General features: G+C 53.5%; 1 protein-coding gene across 1 annotated transcript; it reads right to left on the minus strand.

Annotated features, from left to right (window-relative positions):
- Positions 1–250: 250 nt before the first annotated feature.
- On the minus strand, positions 251–20,921 carry TMEM143 (transmembrane protein 143). The gene is given in 9 exon segments (XM_034986900.1): positions 251–1,418; positions 2,081–2,270; positions 7,429–7,708; positions 8,902–9,032; positions 9,878–9,987; positions 9,990–10,071; positions 18,456–18,560; positions 20,152–20,392; positions 20,745–20,921. Coding segments are annotated over 9 exon segments (1,377 nt in total). The 5' UTR covers positions 20,768–20,921; the 3' UTR covers positions 251–1,203.
- Positions 20,922–21,620: the final 699 nt, after the last annotated feature.

The raw sequence follows: 21,620 nt of genomic DNA on the forward strand, positions 1-21,620 counted from the left end.
GGGTTTGTGCAGTGAACAATTTGCACAACCGCACATGGCTGTCCTATCTTCTCTGTTCGTAAGACCCAGTCTTTGGGGAACCAGGGCCTCTCCTCAGGAGCTAGGTCTTCTCTAAGATCCTCTTCTGTTACACGCAGCCAGTCTATTTCACCAACTGCGAACCCAGTCTCTCCCTAGGACTAGGGCTTTCTCTGCCTAGGCCCCACCCAAATGCATTCCCCCCCCCCCCCGCCCCAAGATCGAGTCTCTTCTTTCCAGGATTCTGATGCTTTCCTTCTCTTCAACCCCTGCAGCTATCCCACTCATCCAGATTTATTAAACATGATTTATTTCTTTGGGAGAGGGGATGGGGTGAAACTGACAAACCAATAAATATTGCACAGGCCACTGGTGGAAGAAAGATCCAGACCGAGGTAGTTTCTGCAGAAAGGGTGAGGGACCTGGGCAGGGAAGGCACCTGAGGTTGTTGGGGGCCTGAGTGGAAATGAGTCTTGGAGTGAGGATGGTCTCTGATTGCTCCTGACCCACGGTTTTCTGCCTGACATAAGGCTCCCAACCCCTTTAGCCTGGACCAGCTGATCAGCGGTTGACCAGGTAGTCTGCCTGAGGAGCAGCGGCAATTGATAGAAAGATCGAGTTTCCTTTAGAAATTGATTGGTTGCTTCTGTGCGGCGACAACTGGCAGCCTAAGGTTGATAAGTGCCCAGCAGCTGTCATCGGCAGTTGGCCAGAGAGCTGGGTTAACCGGCTCCCATTGGCTGTGGACGGGGGTCCGCCTTGGTGAACGTGTTGGGCATTTTGCCCGGAGTGGGCTAAAAAGACAGTGATCTATGGCCTCGGGAGGGCACAGTTTAACCCTGTGCCTAGTGGTTTGTTAACACTGAACAGCTGTGATTGGCTGACACTCCTCCTCAGCCAAGCCATGTTTGGATGTTTACGGTGAGGGTGGGACTAAGGTATGGCCTAGAAGCCGAGCCAAAAAGCTTTGATTGGCTGTCCAGGGAGTTGCCTAGCAACTGTAGGCTGTCTCAATTGCTAGCTTTGTTTAAGAATAGACTGTAACGGAAGTGATTGCCTGTGGGTGAGTGGAAGTTAAGAGAGGGGCGAAGCATAGTAGCTTTGATTGACAGCTTATCGTGGAGGAGGCGGGGCTTAGTGCCTCCCCAGGTGGCTGAGCGAGGCTAGGCTGGGCTGAGGTTTCGCTCAGGGCTTGTTACTGCTGGGTGCGGGCTGGGGGGTCTCGGGAATGACTGTGGGCAACGGGTCCAGTTTGGGGATGCCCGGGGGTGGGAACATCCCGATGCTGGGGGTCAGGGCTTGCAGGTGGGCCAGGGCCCGAGTTCCATTGAAGGCCACGTCACAGCCTGACTGGGCCAGGAGCCAGTGCTCTACCTCCGACTGGAGCCACTGGGAGGTCTCTGCAGGCAGAGAAGTAGGCGTTGTGAGGAGGTGACTGGGACCTGGAAGGACCGGGAAGGGACAGCAGGGAGGGCACAGGGCAAGGAACATGAGGGGTCTGGGTCTGGGAGAAGCCTAGGCGTTCGGTTGAGGCTAGCAAGTAAGTGGGACAAGGCCTAGGAGGGTCCAGTTCTGTGGCTCTCATATACGGACAAGTCAGGGAGGTTCCTGTTGGAAAGGAGACAACCTGAGGCACACATCGGGAGGGAACAAGAGTCTCTTTTGGAAGGAGCGCTAGGGAGGTTGGGAGCAAAGGAGGGCGTGCCACACCAGGAGTCCGATGATCCAAGACCCTTACTCAGGATAAGGTCAGAACAGGGAGGTCACCCCAGGGAGGGACCAGGTCCATCAAGATCGGAAGCTGGGTTCAGGGGAGGCGGTGGGGGTCCCATCTGCTGAGGGCCAAGGTCACCCCGGAAATTGGCCAGATTCACCAGTGGGAGCTGGGAGTGCTGGGCCTGCAGTGTGTGGGGGGGGTGTCTCGATGGAGTCTGTTCCAGGTGGGGCCACGTCACCACTGGGCTGCGATGGTGTGGGGGCAGAGCCTCAAAGGGCAGGGGGCGTGGCGGGGGCGGTGCTCAGGGCAGGGCCACCCACCACCGCGTGCGGGGTCGAGTCCTACCTTCCTGCTGGCCGCGCGCACCGGGGGGCAGCCGGGCCAGGAAGCTGTGCGCCAGCAGAGCTTCCTTGGCATGTTCGTCCTGCGCGCGCAGGGCCAAGGCGCTGAGCAGCTCCGAGTTGTTGGAAGTGCTGCGATAGTAGAGCATGTGCGCCAGCTCCAGAGCCTGCACGCTGCGCCGCTGTCCGAACATCTGCAGGTGGGGACAGCCCCGCGGGCTCAGCCGGGCGACGGGGAAGGGCGGGGGCAGGGGGCCACGCTCCCACCCATATACACTCCGCCCCCAGTCACTCAACCCTGGGATGGTCCTTCCCACGGGCTCCCGGGCTCTCCCCAGGCTTCCTGGGTTCAGGTGCCCAGGACCGGAGCCCGGGTATTTGTATTTCTAACACACACACACACACACACATACACGCGCGCGCGCGCTCATGCACACGCACACGCTCACACACACACACGCTCTCGCCCCAGAGACTCCGACGCCGACAGCTTTCAGCAACCGCCTCCCTGGTTTGCCTATCTGAGCCACGTATTAATAGATTTGTTCAAGGATTTCTGGACGATTTGAGCTTTTAGCCTTGGAACTTTCTGTGACGATGATCTTTTTTTTTTTTTTTGTAAGTCCTTATCTTTTAGATACCTACTAAAGTATTTCCAGACGGTATGTATAGGATTTGCTTCAAAATAACCCAGCGGTGGGAGAGCAGGGGGTCTTTAGCTGAAACCCAGATTGACTGTGGATAATTATAGACAACGGAGGCTGGCGGCGCGGGAGCTCATCATGCTGTTCTATTCCCGCATTTGCTTGAACTTTGCCATAATAAAAAGAAGGTTTCAAAGGTTAAATTGTCAAGAGAAGTGTTAAAAGAAAACAAACACTTCAAGCCTCTTTGAGGGAAGGAGAATGGAGGGAGGGGCAAGTCTGGGGCCCGGCTGTCTATTAATGGGGGGCCCCCTTCCCCACCCTTTGCCCCCTCCTCCGCTGGACCCCTTTTCCCATCCTTGGTGTCCCTAAGGAGGGAAAGGAGAGACCACCGGTGCCCTCGGGGGCTCACACTAAAAACCTCCACTCCGATTGCTCCCTTCATCCACAAAATGAGTTCAAGCCTGATGGGTCCTGTAGCCGGCAGGCCTGGGGGCAGTCCTAACTCTGCCCCCTACCAGCTCTGAGCCCTCGGCTAAGACCTAAGTCCTCCGGCGGCACTATCAGTGAAATGAGGTAGATGACAGGAAAAGGCCTGGAAATCAACATGAGGTTTATGAGACACTTGGCACTGTGCCAGGCCCATAACAGGCATTTGGACATTAGCTACCACGGAATATTCGACTGAACCCCAGGCTGGGTGCCTTCTTTAAAAGGCACGTGCTGGGGCGCCTGGGTGGCTCAGTCGTTAAGCGTCTGCCTTCGGCTCAGGTCATGATCCCGGGGTCCTGGGATCGAGCCCCACATCCGGCTCCCTGCTCCACAGGAAGCCTGCTTCTCCCTCTCCCACTCCCCCTGCTTGTGTTCCCTCTCTCGCTGTCTCTCTGTCAAATAAATAAATAAAATCTTAAAAAAAAAAAAAAAGGCACGTACTGTCTGCCCAACTTACACCGGGACCTGAGGTGAAACGCCTCTGAAGTCAGCAGAGCCGTGGAAATCGCTCAAATGACCTGCCCAGGACTGATGACACGGTTGTGTGCGACTGTGCTCTCCCTTGGTACAGGCCCCGCACAGTCAGTGTCTGTCCCTGCATTGGAACCAATCGCCATCTCGTCGGTGCGAGGCGAGATGTGGGAACTGTGTGTGTTAGGGACCGTCTGGGATGGAACACACCTTGGGTTTTCTGTCTGTTTCTGCCAAGCTTATGCCACTGAATTCTCAGATATTGAGTGGGCTGGTCATGCTCGATGGCACGCGGAGGAGGCCAGGCCTCCCTCCCTGGAGAGGACACAACAGCTGGGTGTTCCCTTTAACACTCACCGCGGCCCCTCACCCCACCTCCCAGCCTACCAGGTCCCCCTCTCTTGTGCTCCAGATCTGGGGTGGCCTCGCCATCTGCCCAGTCCCAGGCCAGACCCCTGGCAGCATCCTCGCTCCCACCTCAGCAGTCTGTCAGTCCCTAGCCCTGTCCTCCTGCCCTCTCTGGGCCCTGTCCCCTCCTCTGCAACCTGCCCGGTGCATGGCCTCCTCCCGCCTGCACCTGCCCCTTCTGGTCTGTCCCCGCACAGCCCCAGAGCTGACCCTGCTCCTCCCTCACTCACAGCCCTGCCATGGCTCCCCAGTGCCCTCAGAGAGTCCATGCTCCCTGGCCTGACGCCAAGGCCCTGCATGGCTTGGCCCCTGAAGATTTCTCCCGCTCACCTGCTCCTCCTCTCTGAATGCAGCTGTGTTGATGAGCCAGTTTACCCTGAACATTACCCTGAGCTGCCCTCTCTCTCTCTCGGGCCTCTAGGTCTCAGAACAAGCCAAGTCACCCCTGGTCTGTTCTTAGAAAACACTCACTGCCTCGTCCTCAAGGTTTGGAGTGGACATAGTGTCCCACAGATGAGCAACTGGGTCGTCAGGCTCCTGCAGTGGCCACTGCGACCTCCGTTAGGCACGCGACAGTCTGTCCGCGTGCGCCACACCTCTCCCTGCACGGCAGGACCGGCCCTGAAGCATCCCCGGGATGCTTGCTTCCCAACCACACCAGGCCTGCTCCGTGCTGGGCCAGGGTATGACGGCAGCCCACAGGGGCACCATCCAGGCCCGAGAAGGCTGGGAAGGTTTCCTGGAGCCTCTGAGCTGAGGGTGAGGGGTGAGCCGGGGATGGCCAGCCCAACAGGGGCGAAAGGACATCTCGGTCAGAGGGAACAGCAGCTGCAAAGGGGAGAGGAGTGAAGGGAAGCAGCAGAGTGGGGAGCAGGAAGGGGTGACAGCAGTATGTTTTGGTGGAGCTGAAGCATAAGACTATGTTGGAGGAGGCTGGGGCAACAGGGTTTCTGAGGCCAGGCTGTGAGCAAGGAGCAAGGCCAGCTCTGAGGCCCCTGGGGATGGGCTGGAGGGCTGGGATGAGACCGACTGGGGAGGCTGGGAAGACCTGGGCTAGGGCCAGTGCAGAGGGAACGAGATGGCACAGAAGCGGGGCAGGAAGGACAGTCTGGGGATTGATAGACTGGGGGGCAGGGCAAGGGCCATCTCCAGGGGTCTAGCCAGTGACTTGGGGGGACAGGGCCCTCTACAGATGGAGAACCACAACAAGGAGCAGGTGTGGGGAGCCACTGCTGGAGGGGAGTGCAACAGGCCCACCAGGGGGCTGTTCCGGAGTTGGCCAGCTCCAGGCTGAGCATGGAGCACCGGATCTAAGAGATGACAGACAGCTGCCTGTGGAAACCACAGAAATGGATGAGCTCTTTTGGGGGGAAGAAAGAGGGATGTGCATACTGCAGCAAAATCAGCTCCCAGGTATCTGATCTGAGACCAGTCCTTAGAAGGGGGTTTGGGGAAGAAGGATCCTGAGCTCAGTGGGATGCGGTGCGTAAGTGTGGGAAGGGCTTGGGCACATCCAGGGAGCAGGCAGGGCCAGGGGTTTGGACTCTGGGAGAGGAGTCTGCACCAGAGACGGATATCTGGGAGTGACTGACACACAGGAGGGGACAAGAGTGTGCAGGGAGGGGCAGCTGGAGGGAGGCTCAGAGGGCCCACATTTAAGGATTGGATCTTAGCCCAGAGCATGGGAAAACATTTAATGGGGATGCGCTAAATTAACTAGGGACCTGGGTTTTAACCTGGCACCTGGAGAGCCCGAGAGGCTCCACAGCCCCCTGGGGCCTCAGGCAGGTGGGACGGATGGTCCACCCAGGACTGGGACTCTGGGTGCCCCCGCCCAGAGCAGTGGACACCCCTCACCAGCCTCCCTGCCACTGGTCTCACAGCTTCCCCCTCCCCCCTCAGTGGTGGCCGCACTCCCTGTATGTGACACTCTGCCATGGCAACTGCCTGCTGCCCTGTGGATAAAGCCCCTATTCTGGCATTCAAGTCCCCTGCCACCCTCTGGGGCCTGGCTTCTCCACCCTGTACCCCGGACTCCAGCCCTGTGAGAGCCCCCAAGCTGTGCTCCCTCAGCCCCTTTCCCACCGGGTTCAATCCTCCCCCTTTCAAAGCTTCCCTTAAATCCCACCTAACCCCTAGTCCTCCGCAGGAGTGGCTATCCCCACCCCCAGCCCTTCACCCCCTCTCAGCCAGCCCAGCGTGGCTATTATCTGTGCAATTTATTACCAGTCCTCCTAAGACCCCGCTGGGATGGCTGTAAACGGCTTGAAAACCAATGAACCAGCGAGTGAATGATCAAGTACAATGGACGGACGTCACAAACCAGTCCACACTCCTGGGGCCAGGGTCAGCCCTGGGGCGAATCAGTAAAAGGCAGCCCCTCTGGGCTGACTCAACCTCCACTCGGCACACATGGCACAAGTTCGCTTCCAGCCCTCACCCGTCCCCTCAGCCTCGAATCCTTGGATGGTGAACAACCCGCGCAACTGTATGAGGCAGCCGTGCGTTCACATGTAGCAGAATCAGGAAGGGAGGGTGTTAAAAATACAGTTTCCTTGGCCCCAGTCCCAGAGTTTCCAATTCAGTCCATTTGGGCTGGAGCTCAGGAGGCCGCATTTATAAAACAGCTTCTCTGGCGATAATGACAGCCCATCAGGAAGAGAAAGCCCAGAGTCAGAGAACAACAGCCTCCTTAGTAATAATAATAGTAACAGTAATGGCTAACTCTCATATGGTACGTTTTGTACGATATGTCAGGCTCTGTTCATGCATTCGATCCCCACAACAACCCTATGAATCAGGTTCTTGTCATCCCCACTCTCCAGATGTGGGAACATAAGCACAGAGAGGTTAAGCAGCCTGTTCAAGGTCCCACAGCGAGGGGACGGAAGAGCTAGATTCAAAACCAGGCAGTCCGGTTCTAAAACAACTTGCCCACATCACTAAAATGCCTCTAAAACAGGCACCCAGTGATGGGCTGTGAACACGCATGGAGCGCCTACTGTCTACCAGGCCCTGTGCCCACTGTTTTTCATGGCATCCTGCCTGTGATCCTCAGGACACCCCTACAAGGCAGGTCTCGCTCCTGTCTCCGTTTTCCAGGTGAGGAAACCGAAGCGCCGAGAGATTAAGAAAGCTGCCCAAGGTTGCATTGAGGACATAAGGTAGAGAAGGGAGGGGAGGAGGGAGGGAAAGTGGGAATGACAAGGTAAAGGAGGGAAGGGCAGCACAAGGCAGGAACAATGCATGAAAGAAGCAAAAATACAGGGTGGCCTGAGCTTCCGGCTGAACACCCAGAAGCAGGGACCCCCAAGCACGCTGGGGGCAGTCCACTCACCTTGGAGGCCCGGAGGCCCATGAACATAGCAAACAGGAGCAACAGCAGGGAGGTGGCCATCTTGAGGTCTGACAGCACCACCATGCCCACGTTGACGAAGAACACCATGCCCGAGACGAAAAGCGTGAAATTGAGCAGGGCGCGCTGCGTGGTGGACGTGCGCACCTTCAGCTCGGGCAGCAGCTGCTCCAGGCCCTCCAGTGGCGTGTCCTTGAAGCTCTTCAGCACCAGGTGTCCCCGCTTGGTTCGGGCTGCCAGGACCACCCGCTTAAAGTACCTCCTGCCAGACAGAGGGGGGCAGGGCGGTGAGGACCATTCCCGGGGAGCCCCCTCCGGCCCTGGGGACACTCTCTCTCTACCTCTGGAGTCACACACTCACTGTAAAGGCTACTTAACGGGGGCGGGAGGAAACTCAGGAAGAAGCCCAGTTGGGGCGCCTGGGTGGCTCAGTTGGTTAAGCGACTGCCTTCGGCTCAGGTCATGATCCTGGAGTCCCTGGATCGAGTCCCGCATCGGGCTCCCTGCTCAGCAGGGAATCTGCTTCTCCCTCTGACCCTCTTACCTCTCATGCTCTCTCTCTCTCAATAAACAAATAAAAATATTTAAAAAAAAAAAAAAAGGAAAGAAAGAAGCCCAGTGTCCAGCAACAGGGCGTCAGTTATATAACGCAATCCCCTGTCATGGGGCGCATAGATGTGGCTTCTGGCTTTAGGCACTTGCTGAATGGGAGCGGAATACCAATCTTTTCGTGAGCTGTTTTTCAAACTCAAATTCTACTTCTCATTTCAAGTGTCTGCGAGGTGCCAGGGAGTGCTATTAAGCTCTGGAGAGGCAGCAAAATGAGTCAGTCACTGCCTTTGTGGAGCTTACAGTCCAGCGTGAGAGACAGATAATTAAACACACAGTCTGCAAGTATAAATATCTCCTTGGAATAGATTCCTGGAAGTGGACTTACTGAGGGGTATATAGGGATATGAGGGCTTTTTGTTCTGTTTGGTTTTGGTTTGGGGTTGTTTTTTTTTTTTTTTTTGCCTTTGGGTTTTTTATTTTGGTTCGGATTTTTTGGATTCATGACCATATTTGATTAACTGATTTCCAGAAAGACTGGGTAATTTACAGGCCCAAGAGATCTGGCTCTCCTGACCCTGCTCTGTATTAGAGTAGCCTCTGTTAAAAATATAATGTTCACCAGAATTCTGGCTGTGCCATTTTTTCAGAATGTGGCCTTCCCTTTCTGAGCCTCAGCTGTCCTCGTTTGGAAAATGTGGACGTGTCCCGACCCTTCCTTTTCCCCTGGGCGCTGTAGTTCTTATTTTCCCTTGGGAAGAAGGCAGCATTTGGATGATCTCCCCACACCTTTCTTGACTTCCCCCCTAGGTCCCGACACCCGAATCCAGACACTGACCTGTCAGTCCCCTCTCGACTCTAACCTTGCTCCCTCTCGCTGCAGCTGGGGAACAAGGGCCGCCTCACCTCTCTGCGGGGGACGACTTGATGAAGAAGCCACGTTTGGAGCCCACGCTGGACTTAAGGGGCATCTGCCCGACTCGCTGGCCCAGGGCCCAGAACTGCATGTAGATATACTTATCCAAATTTATTGTCACCTGACAAGGGGAACAAAGGAAGCAGAGGCAGCTGAGCATGGGCTAGGGTGAGAACATAGGCTACTAGAATTAGATGTCCCTCCCCTCAGTGATTTCCACCCCTCTCCCAGGCTTATCATCACCCAGGATGGGTCTAGACAGGATGGCCATGTACAGCTGCTCATGTTGTATACTGCACAAGGGCATACTATCTAAGATGGCACCATTTACCTCATAGTCATTTTTATTACCACATTTCCGAGAATCTACGATGTCACTGATTTTAAGATACTCTATTATTTTTTAATTGAATAAATATGACATGTAGCACACTGTAAGCTTAAGGTACACAACATGTTACTTTGATACACTTATATATCATAATATGATTGTCAATTGGATATTCCATTATTTTATGAAGCAACTAAAAAAGAATTATATTGTCAGTTAAAACTATGCCACACCACTTATAAGTCATATCCCAATTTCAGACAATAAAATATGACTTCGGAAAAAAACTATATCTTAAAAATCACTATAAGATGGGGGACTTTGAAAGATTTTAGTATTTTAATTTTAATTTTATTGACTTTAAGAATGAGCGTTTTGTGTTATTTATTATTACAGTTTTCTGGCAAATGGTGATAAAGACTCTAGTCCTAGGAAGATCCGTATATTATGATACTTTTCCAACAGATGGCAGTGCAGGGACTGGGAAAGAGGTGCCTCATTCTAATTCACCAAAAACACTAACGTGGGCTCATGCCCTGTGTTCAGGACAACTCCCAGCAGCCTCTGCCTCCCAAAGGCTCCATCCCTGCCTCAAAGCCTCTGGGAGTTCCGGTTCTCCCCTGGAAGACAGGCACCTGGACCTCATCCTGAGGGTGATGGACAACCAGAGCATAGGCCAGAGTGTCCTCTGAGAGCGGGGAGAAGTTGGCCTGGGCCAGCAGGGGCTCCAGAGCCCGAAGCACCCCTGCTCATTGGACAGACGCTGGGGGTCCGTAAGCGAAGGCTGGTCGAGGGTCTCCCTGTCGGGGTTGATGGGGTCATACAAGGCCTGAGAAGAGAGTCAGAGAGAAGAAAAATGGTCTAGGGCACAGCATGAGGGATTGTCACCGGCCCACCCTTTAGGTGACGGGGTGCCCCAGGGCTTGTGTTGGGCCCTCTCCCCTTCTCTCTCACCTTAAGTAGCCTCTTTTTTCCCATGCCTTTAAACAACACCGCTCTGTGAATCTCTGTGTATCTCTGGGCAACTTCACATCTCTAGCCCAGACCCGTCCTCCAGGTTCCAGATCTGATACCCAGTTCTGAGGCATAGTATCTGTCCCCAGTAACGGAGGGGAAGGTGGACGCGGGGATGCACAGAGATAATACGTTTCCCAGCCTCTCTGGAGGCTAGGTGTGGCCAGAAGACACATTTCATCCATAGAACGTGAGCAGAAAGTCTGCAGAAGGTCCAATTTCCCCCTTGCTTCTTGTTCCCCTGCATCTCCACTCTTTTCCTTCCTCTGCCAGCTGAAAACACTGCTTTGCCCCTGGCTTAGTTTTGACCACACAGAGATGGAGACAGTGTTCTAAGGAATGCCACAGCAACACGATGAAAAGACCCTGGGTCCTAGAATAACCTCATGCGGAACTCTGGCCCACTTACCACTGGACCGTTAAGTGGGAGAGAAACAATCTTCCACTTCCTTTAAACCATCGGGTCGTTGGGTCTGCTTGTTACAGCAGCTAAGGCTTTATACTGACTAACGCAAACTCTCCAGCTGACATTTCTCTTGGGATGTCGGTCACCTCAAATGCAGCAAGTCAAACCACAGGTCACATCCTCCCGCCCCCATCTTCCGGTAAATTTTGGGTTTCTCCTCCCAGACCTCTTCCCCTGACAACCTCTCATATTCAATGATCTCTTCGACACCTCCCATTGGAAACGGGATCTCACATCTAACACGGCCCGAGGAGAATGCCTCATTTCTTCTTCCTTCCCCCTCAGCCAGCCTTCTCCCTAAAGGAAACAGCACCACCTGATTCATCAGATGCTCTGATCAGAAATCTCCGAGGCATCCTTGATCGCTTCCTTCTCTTCGCACCCCCTCTCCAATCCTTTAGCAAGTTCACTGGCTAGACCTCTGAGTCACCCTTGAATCCATCCCCGCCCCACCCCCGTCTCCACAGCCACCTTCTCCTCCGACCTCAACAACTGCATCGGGCTTCTGTTCTCCTTCTTCTCTTGCCACTTCCAAACCGCTCTCCACGAAACTGCCGCAAAGAGCTTATTTAGACTAGAAACAGATCCCGCACCCTCTGCCCCCTCCCCCCACCCCCGGGGTGGCTCCCCGCTGCAATTGGCATAAATACCAGAAGTGGTCCACCACCTCCAAGGTCCCCACAAACTGGCCTCTGCTCTGCCTGGCTCATCTTAGGCACCCACCACTCCCCCGCCCCCTTGCCCACAAAAAAAAAAAAAAAAAATGTTGACTCAGTGAATGAATGAGGGAGGGAGTTTCTGGGTGCCTAGCCTCTTTGCTGGTTTCGGGATGACATGTGACTTGTCCCAGACTATACAGCGAGCCTCATGGGGGGATCACTAGTTCAGAAGACACGCCATGAACAAGCCCGACCCTCTGTGTCTCTCAGGACAGGAGGCCCTAAGGAACAACTTGTCTAGGCCAGGTGCAATTTTGAATTAGTGGAAGGAAAGAGGTACTCCAAGTGGGAAGAACGCCCTTGGCAGAAGTTTGGAGGTGGGAAGGCCCAGGGCCGTGGACACCATGGAGCAGGGAGACAGGACAGCCAGGACAGCCGAGCCTCAGCAGATCCCCTTCTGAACCAACTCCCAGGGCTAGGGGTGTGCTGCCCAAGGACAGGACTCCAGCCCAACACTGGGGCCTGTGCCAGAAGCCCTTCAGGTCCCACAGGCCAAGTTCTCGGACTCACAGAGTGACCTTGAGAAATTCCACTGCCAGGACTGAGCCGCAGTTTGGGGGGGAGGGAAGCTCAGAGCCAGAGGAGAGAGAAATCTGCATTCATCAGGCATCTGCTGCGAGCCAAATTCTCTTCTGGGCACCTCCCATCCACCTCCACCCAGGGCTCCAGGCCAGAAACCTGGATGTCACAGGTGACCCCTGGATGTCACAGGTGACCCCTGCTGCTCCCTTCCCCCACACAATGAACCCTGCTGATTCTATCCCCAAACGGATCGCCACTTTGCCCCCGTCCACACCCCCATCTCCTCCTCCTGCCTGGATGAGTCCAACAGCCTTTGCAATGGTCTCCCCAAATCCCCTCGCCCCACCCCCAACAATCTGCTTTCTACACAGCAGCCAAGATTCTATCAAACCATAACAACAACAGTAATAAATGATAGTGCACATTTATATGGCGCTTACTACGCAGCAGGGACTGTTTGAAGCAGGTTGTTCTCACAAGGTGACAATGGTACTATTGTTATCCTCATTTACAGAAGTGGGAACTAAGGCACAGAGAGGTTAAGTAACGGCCTAAGGTCACACAGCCAGGAAATGGTATATCAGGAATTATACATCTAACCATGTCGATCTCCTGCTAAAATCATTCCAAGGCTCCTACTGCCCTCAGGAAATAGGATCATTCTGCGTCCTACAAGGCCTCTGAGGACCTAACACCACAATCCCCCTTGGTGGCTCTGTAGACCAGCCACACTGATTTACGTTCCTCCAGGCACAGGGACACTGCACATGCTGTTAAGAGAGTCTCCTTGCCCCCTCCCTGTCCCCTACTGAAGTCCTATTCTTCTACAATATTCCAGCTCCCTTATCGCTCTCAAAAAGTCTTCCTCTGCTCCTTAGGCTGAGCAGAGCCGCCTTGTGAGGTTAGGCAGATTGTATACTGCACAAACGTGCCAGATCTAATAAATACCATTTTAGATGCTGTAGACGTATACATTTATCCTGTTACCCTTTCAGATGGAAATAAAGAATGTAGAGCAGCACCATCCAACAGAACTGCCTACAATGATAGAAACATCTAGATCTGCACCATCCAAGTGCTTACCACTGGTCACAGGTGGCTACTGAGCACTTGAAATGGGGTGAATATGATGGAAGAGTGGAATTTCTAAATTTTATTTAATTTCAGTGCTCTCAAATTTAAACAGCCACATGTGGACAGCAGCTACCATGTTACGCAGCACCAGGCAAGGGAAAGGGGCACGTTTTACCAGTTTGCACACGGACTTCGGTGCAGAAACCAAGGTCACCTTTGTTATCTGCTGGTATGAACTGTGCCCGGTTAGTTCACTGTCTGAACTTATCTGCTCATCGGGGGAGAGTGTCTGACTCACAGCTGTCCCCACCACCCAAGCTCAGCTCCCTGAGGGCAAGGTACATGCTTGAATTTGCTGCTGATGTTCCTGAGCTCCAGACTTACACGCCAAGAGCCCACTAAATGCCTGCCCGCAGATGTCCAACGGGCCTCTTGACACCTCCAGGCGGGCATCTGACAGGCTTCCTCTCAAACCCACTACCTCCCAAACTGGGGCTCTGAGACTCCTCCCCAGACTCCTCCCCTGCTTCTCCCACCACCTCACCCGGCTCAGAGGAGGCCAAGTCCATCCAGCTCCTCTATTTCTCACACATTGAATCCATGGGCAAATTCTGATGGCCCCACATTCAAAATAGATCCAGAATCTGCCCACTTCTCACCACCACCCCCCCCCCCCCCCCCCTTACCCCAGGTCTGAGCTACCCTCACCCCCCTGGACTGTTGCAGGGCCTGGGCACTGGTCTCTCTGCTCCCATCCTCCAGCCCCAACCCAGTCTGTTCCCCAGGCAGCTGCCAGGGCACCTGTTGTCATTGAAGTCAGCTCCCATCCCTCTGCTCAGAGCCCTCTGGTGGTTTCCACCTCACTCAGAGTCAAAGCAAAGTCCTCACTGGGTCCCCATGAGGTTCTGCAGGATCTGGGTCCCAGCCCCATCTCTGCCCTCATTTCTAGCCCTCTTCCCATTGCTCACTCAGCCTCTTTGCTGTTCCTCCTACACACCATGCACACTCCTGCCACAGGGCCTTTGCACTTACTATTCCCGAAGATCTCCTCATGGCTCACTCTTGCCTCCTTCTGGTCTCGGCTCAAATGTCACCCCCTCGGTGAGGCCTTCCCTGACTATTCTACCTAAAAATTGCAAAACATTCCTGCTTTCTTATTCTTCTTAATTAGCGTTACCAGATTTAGCCAAAAAAAAAAAAAAATTAAATGCAGTACACCAAGTTAGATTTGATTTCTGGATCAACAACTAACAATTTTTCAGTTTAAGTACGTCCCATGCAATATTTGAGGACCGTATCACATAGGATATAATTATACTACAAAAAAAAGTTATTCATAGCTTATCTGAAATTCAAATTTAACTGGGTGTAGAGGGTTGCACAGTATCCTCTAAAAATTCGTGTTTCCTCGGAACCTCAGAATATGACCTCCTTTGGAAATAGGGTCTTTGCAGGTCTAATTAGGTAAGAATCCCAGGATGAGATCATCCTGGATTAGGGTGGGCCCTAAATCCAATGAGAGTGTCCTTTCTAAGAGACAGAAAAGGACACACAGAGTCACAGAGAAGAAGGTGACCTGAAGACGGGAGACAGAGATTGGACTATTGTGTCTATAAGCCGAGGAAGGCCAAGGAGAGCAACCACCATCGGCTAGGGGAGGGGCATGGGATGGTCCCCCCACAGAGCCTCCGGGAAAAACCAACCCTACCCACACTTTGATTTTGGACTTCAGGCCTCCTGAACTCTGCAGGAACAAACTTCTGTTGTTGTAAGCCCCCCAGGTTATGGTAATTTGTTACGGCAGGAGTCAGAAATGAATCAACTGGGTGTCCTATTCCTTCTCTGGCAACATTACCCTCAGTACTTAGCATCTCTTCACACATTTTACTTCTTTACCTTCTTTTTTTTTTTTTTTTTTTTTTTTTAAGTAAACTCTCTCCCCGTTGTGGGGCTTGAACTCATGACCCTGAGATCAAAAGTTGCATGCTCTACTGGCTGAGCCAGCCAGGCGCCCCTGCTTCTTTACCTTCTTGAAAGTCTGTCTCCCCCACTAGAACGTGATCCCACGAGGCAGAGACACATATCTGTCAGCCTCACCACTATGTCCCAGGACCTGGAACCACTGGAGGACACAGTAGGTGCTCAATAAATACCTACTGAGGGGTGCCTGGGTGGCTCAGTCGGTTGCACGTCAGACTCTTGGTTTCCTCTTGGGTCATGATCTCGGGGGTAGTGGGATCGAGCCCCACGTCGGGCTCTGCGCTGAGCATAGAGCCTGCTTGGGATTCTCTCTGCCTCTGCCCCTCCCCCCGCTCGCTTTCTCGCTCTCAAATAAATAAATAAATAAATAAATAAATAAATAAACCTTTAAAATACGTACATACATACCCACTGAATGAATTCAATGATGAATAAGGGAAAGGAGGTGCAGAGAGAGGTCACCTGTCAAGGTCACTGGCGCAGCTAGTAAACAACGCAGCCAGCTCTTCACCTGCTCCAGGCGGCTTCCTCAAGGGACCTAGGTCGTCAGCAAAGCGTCCTCCCTGGTGTCTCACCTCCCTCTGCTTCCACCCTTCCTTTCCCCTCCTAGTGTCTCAGTTTAAAATCTCCTGCCTCGGTGGGAATATGTGTCTTCACTGTATACGTTTTCTGTGTTTCTATATTTTTAAATGTTTATAAAATAAAATGATTTTCTAAATAACTTTTCTTTTTTTTTTTTTAAAGATTTTATTTATTTGACAGAGAGAGACACAGCGAGAGGGAACACAAACAGGGGGAGTGGGAGAGGGAGAAGCAGGCTTCCCGCGGAGCAGGGAGCCCGATGCAGGGCTTGATCCCAGGACCCTGGGATCATGACCTGAGCCAAAGGCAGACGCTTAACGACTGAGCCACCCAGGCACCCCCTAAATAACTTTTCTTTCTTTTTTTTTTTAATTTATTTTATTTATTTATTTTTATTTTTTTTAATTAAATAACTTTTCTTAAAAACCCTGCCTCTCGTGTACCCCAGGCTCGGGCTCGGAGGCAGTCAGACCTGGCTGCAAATCCTGGCTCGGCCGGGCCCTCCCAGAGCCTCAGCGTCTCCCTCTGCAAACTGGGCTAAGGGCAGCCGCCCCCTCGATGCCACAGTAAAGGAGTCAATGAACCTGACCCAGAGTGCCCGCTCGGTGGCAAGGGGCTGTTGTCGCTGCTATTCAAAGAGGGGACATGCCAGAGGGCAGTGGCAATGTACAGTAAAGGGTCAACTCAGCAGGCCTGGGTTGTCCAAACCCTGCACATTCCAAAGGACCAGCCCTTGCCTTGGCTCCTGGGATAATTTCTAAGCCCTTGGAAATGTTCTGCCTGCTAAGAGTGTCTGGGTTTCCCTGTCACCTGGGGTCACAGCAGCTAGTCTATGCTAACGATGTGATGTATGGTGGGCCCTTGGGCCACGAAGTAGCAGTCTGACCCCTGGAGGGCCTGGTGACTGAGTAGCTAAGGTCGGCCACCCAAGTGTTGGCTGAGTCTCAATAACCATCCTGGATACCAGTTGGGGCACCTGGCTGGCTCAGTCAATGGAGCATGTGATTCTCGACCTCGGGGTTGTGAGTTCGAGCCTCACGTTGGGTGCAGAGATTACTTAAAAATAAAATCTTGGGCACCTGGGTGGCTCAGTTGGTTAAGCGACTGCCTTCGGCTCAGGTCATGATCCCGGAGTCCTGGGATCGAGTCCTACATCAGGCTCCGGGCTCAGCGGGGAGCCTGCTTCTCCCTCTGACCTTCTCCCCTCTCATGCTGTTTCTCTCTCTCTCTCTCTCTCGCTCTCTAATAAATAAATAAATAAAATCTTAAAAAAAAAAAATCCTGGACACCAGGGCTCAGGTGAATTTCCCTGGTGGGCAATACTCCATACATGTTGTCACGCCTTATTGGCGGGAGAACTACATGTCATCTTTCAAGACTCCTCTGAGAGAGCCAACAGGAAGATGGCCTGGCCTCTCCTGGACCCCGTTCCATGGCCTTTTTCCTTAGCTGATTTTGTTCGCTATCCTTTTGTTGTAATAAACTATTACTGTAAGCATAACAGCTTTTCTGAGCTCTGTGAGTCACGTAGAGAAAATCACTGAGGCCGAGCTCTGTCTCAGGGACACAGCCAGGATCCTGGGAGGGGAAGGGGGAGGACACGGAGAATATGGCTTGCCAACATCACCCTTCCCTGGGGTTCTACTTCTCTCTCTGGCTGCTCCTTGGCTGTCCCCCTCACCCATTCCAGTTCCCCTTCCTGATCTCAAGGCTGGCACGTCCCAGGGCTCAGCTAATCCCCCTGATGTTCTCGTCTAGTACCATCTAAATGCTCCCAGGGGATGTTTCTCAGCCCAGACCCCTCTGTGACCTCCGGAGCCCACATTCGGGTCCATCTCTCCACCTGCCTGTCTAATAGGCATCTCAGATTCCTAATTGCAAAATGGACCTCGAGTCTTCCTCAGAGATCTGCCTCCCGCCCCCGCCCTGTCTTCTGCATCTCGGTAAATGGCAGCTCCATTCTTCTGGAGGAGCAGGCCCAAACTGCTGGAGGCACCCCCTGACTTCTTCTTTTCCCTCACTGCCCGCCCGCCTCATACAGCCAAATGCTGATGCTTTCCAACCATTACCAGCGTCTGACCACTTTCCCCCACTTCCACCACTATTACCCTTGCTGGGGCTGCCATTATCCCTCACCTGGACAAACATAATTGACTCTGAATAGATCTCCCTGCCTCTGACGGTCTGTTCCAGAAGGAGCCTGTTAACACCTAAATCAGCACATGTCCCTCCTCTGCTCAGAGCCCTCCCTTGGCTCCCAGCTCACCTAAAGTCAAAGTAAAGTCCTTACCACTGCCCACAGGGCCAGGCAACAGTTTACCCCCAACCCCTCTCTGCCTTCATCTCCTGCCCACTCTCCCTCGCTCACTGCCCTTCAGGCATAGTGCTCCCTTCCCTGTTCTTCCAACTCTCTGTACCTCAGGGCCTTTGCATTTGCTTTTCCCTCTGCCTAGAATGTGCCCCACCACCACCCGCCTGCCACCAGATATCTATAAGCCTCTCTCCCTGTCTTCACCCAGGTCTTAACTCACCTGTCACCTCCTCAGAGAAGCCTTCCTTGACCACCCTGTCTAAAACAGGCCCTCATGTCATCCTTCTCGATCCTGCTACTCTGCTTCATTGTTCTTCACAGCACTTACCGTTCTGGGTCATCCCATTTTTTATTCATTCATTCATTCATTCATTGTCTCCCCAACCAGAATGTCAGCTCCATGAGGACGTGGCTTCATTTGTCCTGCTCACTGCTGCATCCCCCATGCTTAGAGCAGGGTCAGGTTCCAAGGAGGGGCTCAGAGGATTTTTACTGAATGAATGGATAAGCAAACAGGCACACCAAGGAAGGCGCCAGGTCCTCACCTGTAGCCGGGCCAGGATGTGGTGGTAGTGGAACAAGGTGCAGAAGTCCACGTGGGCCGCAAACTCCTCCAAAGCTGCCTTCTCCGCAGGACTGGAGTGGAATTCCTGTTACCTCAGGAAGCAAAACTTCTCTTTAGGTTTCTTTCCCCTTCTTCACAGGGAGGATTTCTTTCTCTGGCAGTCCATACAATCTGGGCTTTTTAAGATTTTCTTTTGCTTGGGGCGGGGGGCAGCCAATCTTACTGACCAAGAAACTGAGCCAGCCCAGTGTAGCGGAAAACAGACAGCGGAAAGAGCTAGAAGGTCAAGTTACCGCTTTGACACTCACTCGCTGACATTCACACAATGCTTATTGTGTACCAGCTGCTGCTCACTGGGCTATCATCCTCCAGAGGCTGTACGGAGATAGCTCGAATTATAACTCCCATTTTTCAGAAGGGGACACTGAGGCTCAGGGGAAGTCACTTGTTGAGGGCCACAATGTTTGTATAAAAAGAAGCTGAGACTCCGATCCAGGCCTGTCTGACTCCAGAACACACATATTTAACAGCTTCTTTATGCTTCCTACCTCAGTGCCCTAGATGAATGTCTTCACCTCTCTGAGCCTGTTCCCTTATCAGCAACAGAGGATCACACCCTCTTTCTCAGAGAGCAATGGATGGTAAGAATGTGAAGCAATTCTGTGTCCACATACATACACGTGTATTTGTGTGTGTTGATATCTACGTGTGTGCTTGTGGATAAAGTCTAGCATAAGCCTTAGTACATACAGAGGTGTTCAATAAATAATTTTTAAATGAATGAATGATAATCCTCAATAATGGCAAGTAGGATGATGAGAGTGGGGTAAGAGCTTAGCTCTGGGGGCGCCTGGGTGGCTCAGATGGTTAAGCGTCTGCCTTCAGCTCAGGGCATGATCTCAGGGTCCTGGGATCGAGCCCCATATCAGGCTCCTGGCTCAGCGAGGAGTCTGCTTCTCCCTCTCCCTCTGCCTCTCTCCCCTGCTCATATTCCCTCTCTCTCTCTGTCACATGAATTTAAAAAAAAAAAAATTAAAAAAAAAAAAAAGAGCTTAGCTCTGGAGCTGGACTCTCAGTGGAGCAGATGCCTAATGCCTCAGGAGAGACCACAGTCCCTGCCCTGCTCTGGAGTCAGACCACTTTGGTTCTAACCTGGGCCACAACGACATAGCCTTGACTAAGTCACTTTCTCTCCTTTCCTGTTTCAGTCACCTCATTTGTAAAAGGGACCATGGTAGTCTCTCTCTTACTGGGTTGTTCTGATGATTCAACAAGACGTGGAAAATGCCCGGCACTGTGCCATACAGTAAAGAGCTCAAACACTGTGATAATGATTATGATTACAGCGTCGCTAGTATAATAAGTATTATTAGGTAGTAATAATAGTAATGATGAGGATGATTATTATACCCATTTTGCAGAGGGAAAAACCATGCCCCAGAGAGGGCTTGTTCAAGCCCCCAGCACAAGCTGGAGTCCGGAATTGCTGCTACATCAGCATCTCACAGGTCTGTCCCTGCATTCCAACGCCACGCCCACCTGGGAGTAGAAAGGGGACGGGAACTACAACTCCCAGGAGGCGCCAGGACATCCCTCTATGGCACGTAGGGTTGGGCCGCCGCGATGCCTGCCGGGAGTCGCAGTCCCCAGGCTCTCGGACCCGGGACGGGCGGTACCTGTGTCAGGAGGCGGAGCAGCTGCTCCTTGGAGAACGGGATGAACCGCTCGCGGTACTGCTGGGCCCAGTCGCGGGGCTCCGTGGGGTTCCACATCTTGCGGTACTCCCCCATCTTGGCCGCCAGCGACGACAGGGCCCGGGGGGGCCCGAGGAGCGTGGGCAACAGGGACCATACTCGGACCCTGGATCCCCAGACCCCCCGGGTCACATGCAGCATGGCCAGACCCTTTCCCTGGAGCCTGAACGAGGGAAATGGACAGGGGTCAAAGGTCAACTAGAGGAAACGCACCCTCTCCACCTCCAGGGGCCGTCCCTACCCCAGGCAGGGCGCAGAGTCCATCTGCCCGTCTTGCAGCGCGTCTTGCCTGTGCCCTCCCACACTGCTCATGTGGCCCGCGCCCCAGGCAGGGGTCAGAAGTCTTGAGTCCCGGGGCGTTTTTCGGGCCCAAAGACCCTGTAGTGGCATAACGGGTTTCTGCGGGGTCTAGGCAGCAGGTGGATCTTAGGAGCATAGGAGATGCTCGGAAAGGCTACATAGGGGGTGCAGGGCGGCCCTCCCCCGGCCATGCAATCCCCTGCCTTCTCCCTCACCTTAGCCAACGCTCGACTGTCATTGAGCCTCCTGCGCATGTGTAGGAAGGCGTCCTGGGTTCCCAAGGTTCGGCTTCAGACTGCAGTAAAACGCATGCGCAAAGCCTGGGTCATCGAAAGCTGTCCATCTTTCCCTACCGCCCTGTCTCAATTGCGCGTGCGCAATCTGCCAGCCTTTCTTCTCTCTCGCCTTGAGTGCAGCGCATGCGCCGCGGAAGTGTCTCCTTGTCTGCGCGCTTCAAAGGGAAGGGGGCGGAGCGGGCGCGAGACTCCGGGGAGGACTGGGGCGGGGCAGGGCTCCCGCGCGCGGCCAGCCAACGGCGGGCGGCCCAACGTCCGCTGAGGCCACGCCCCCGCTCGTGTCAGCTCCCGAGTAGGCGGGAAAAGGGCGGGGGCGGGACTTGAACGCAGCCAATCAGCTGTGGAAGAGCGAAAAGGCGGGAAAAAGCGGAACTAAAAGAAGGCTGAGGTGACGCCAGAGACCAGGAGGGGAGGGAGCCGGCCTCCAGGTGACGAAGATCGGGCCTCCAGAGTAGGGGTGGCCCTTTGTCAGGCAGCATCACGCCCAAGCCCCACCATCCCCATTCCAGGTCCTTAAAGGGAAGACTCTGATTCTAAGAAGGTAGCCCGGTGCCTGGGGCATGACCTCCTAATTCTGAGGGGAGAGCTCACTTCTGAGCCCATGCTCCCCACACATCTAAGGTCCAGACCCCCCCAACTTGAGGAAATGCACTCTAAGGAAGATGGACTTCAATTCTAAGGGGAGGCCCTTATCCTAAGAAATAACCCCAAATCATGAGGCCGGCCTAAAATACACCCTGAGATGCCTGGATTCTCCGTTATGGGTGCTGTCACCCCAAACCTTGAAAGGGATTC

The sequence above is a fragment of the Mirounga leonina genome, unplaced genomic scaffold (assembly GCF_011800145.1).
Source record: "Mirounga leonina isolate KUSES-001 unplaced genomic scaffold, KU_Mleo_1.0 Mir_376, whole genome shotgun sequence".
In the NCBI taxonomy this organism is placed as follows: Eukaryota; Metazoa; Chordata; class Mammalia; order Carnivora; family Phocidae; genus Mirounga; species Mirounga leonina.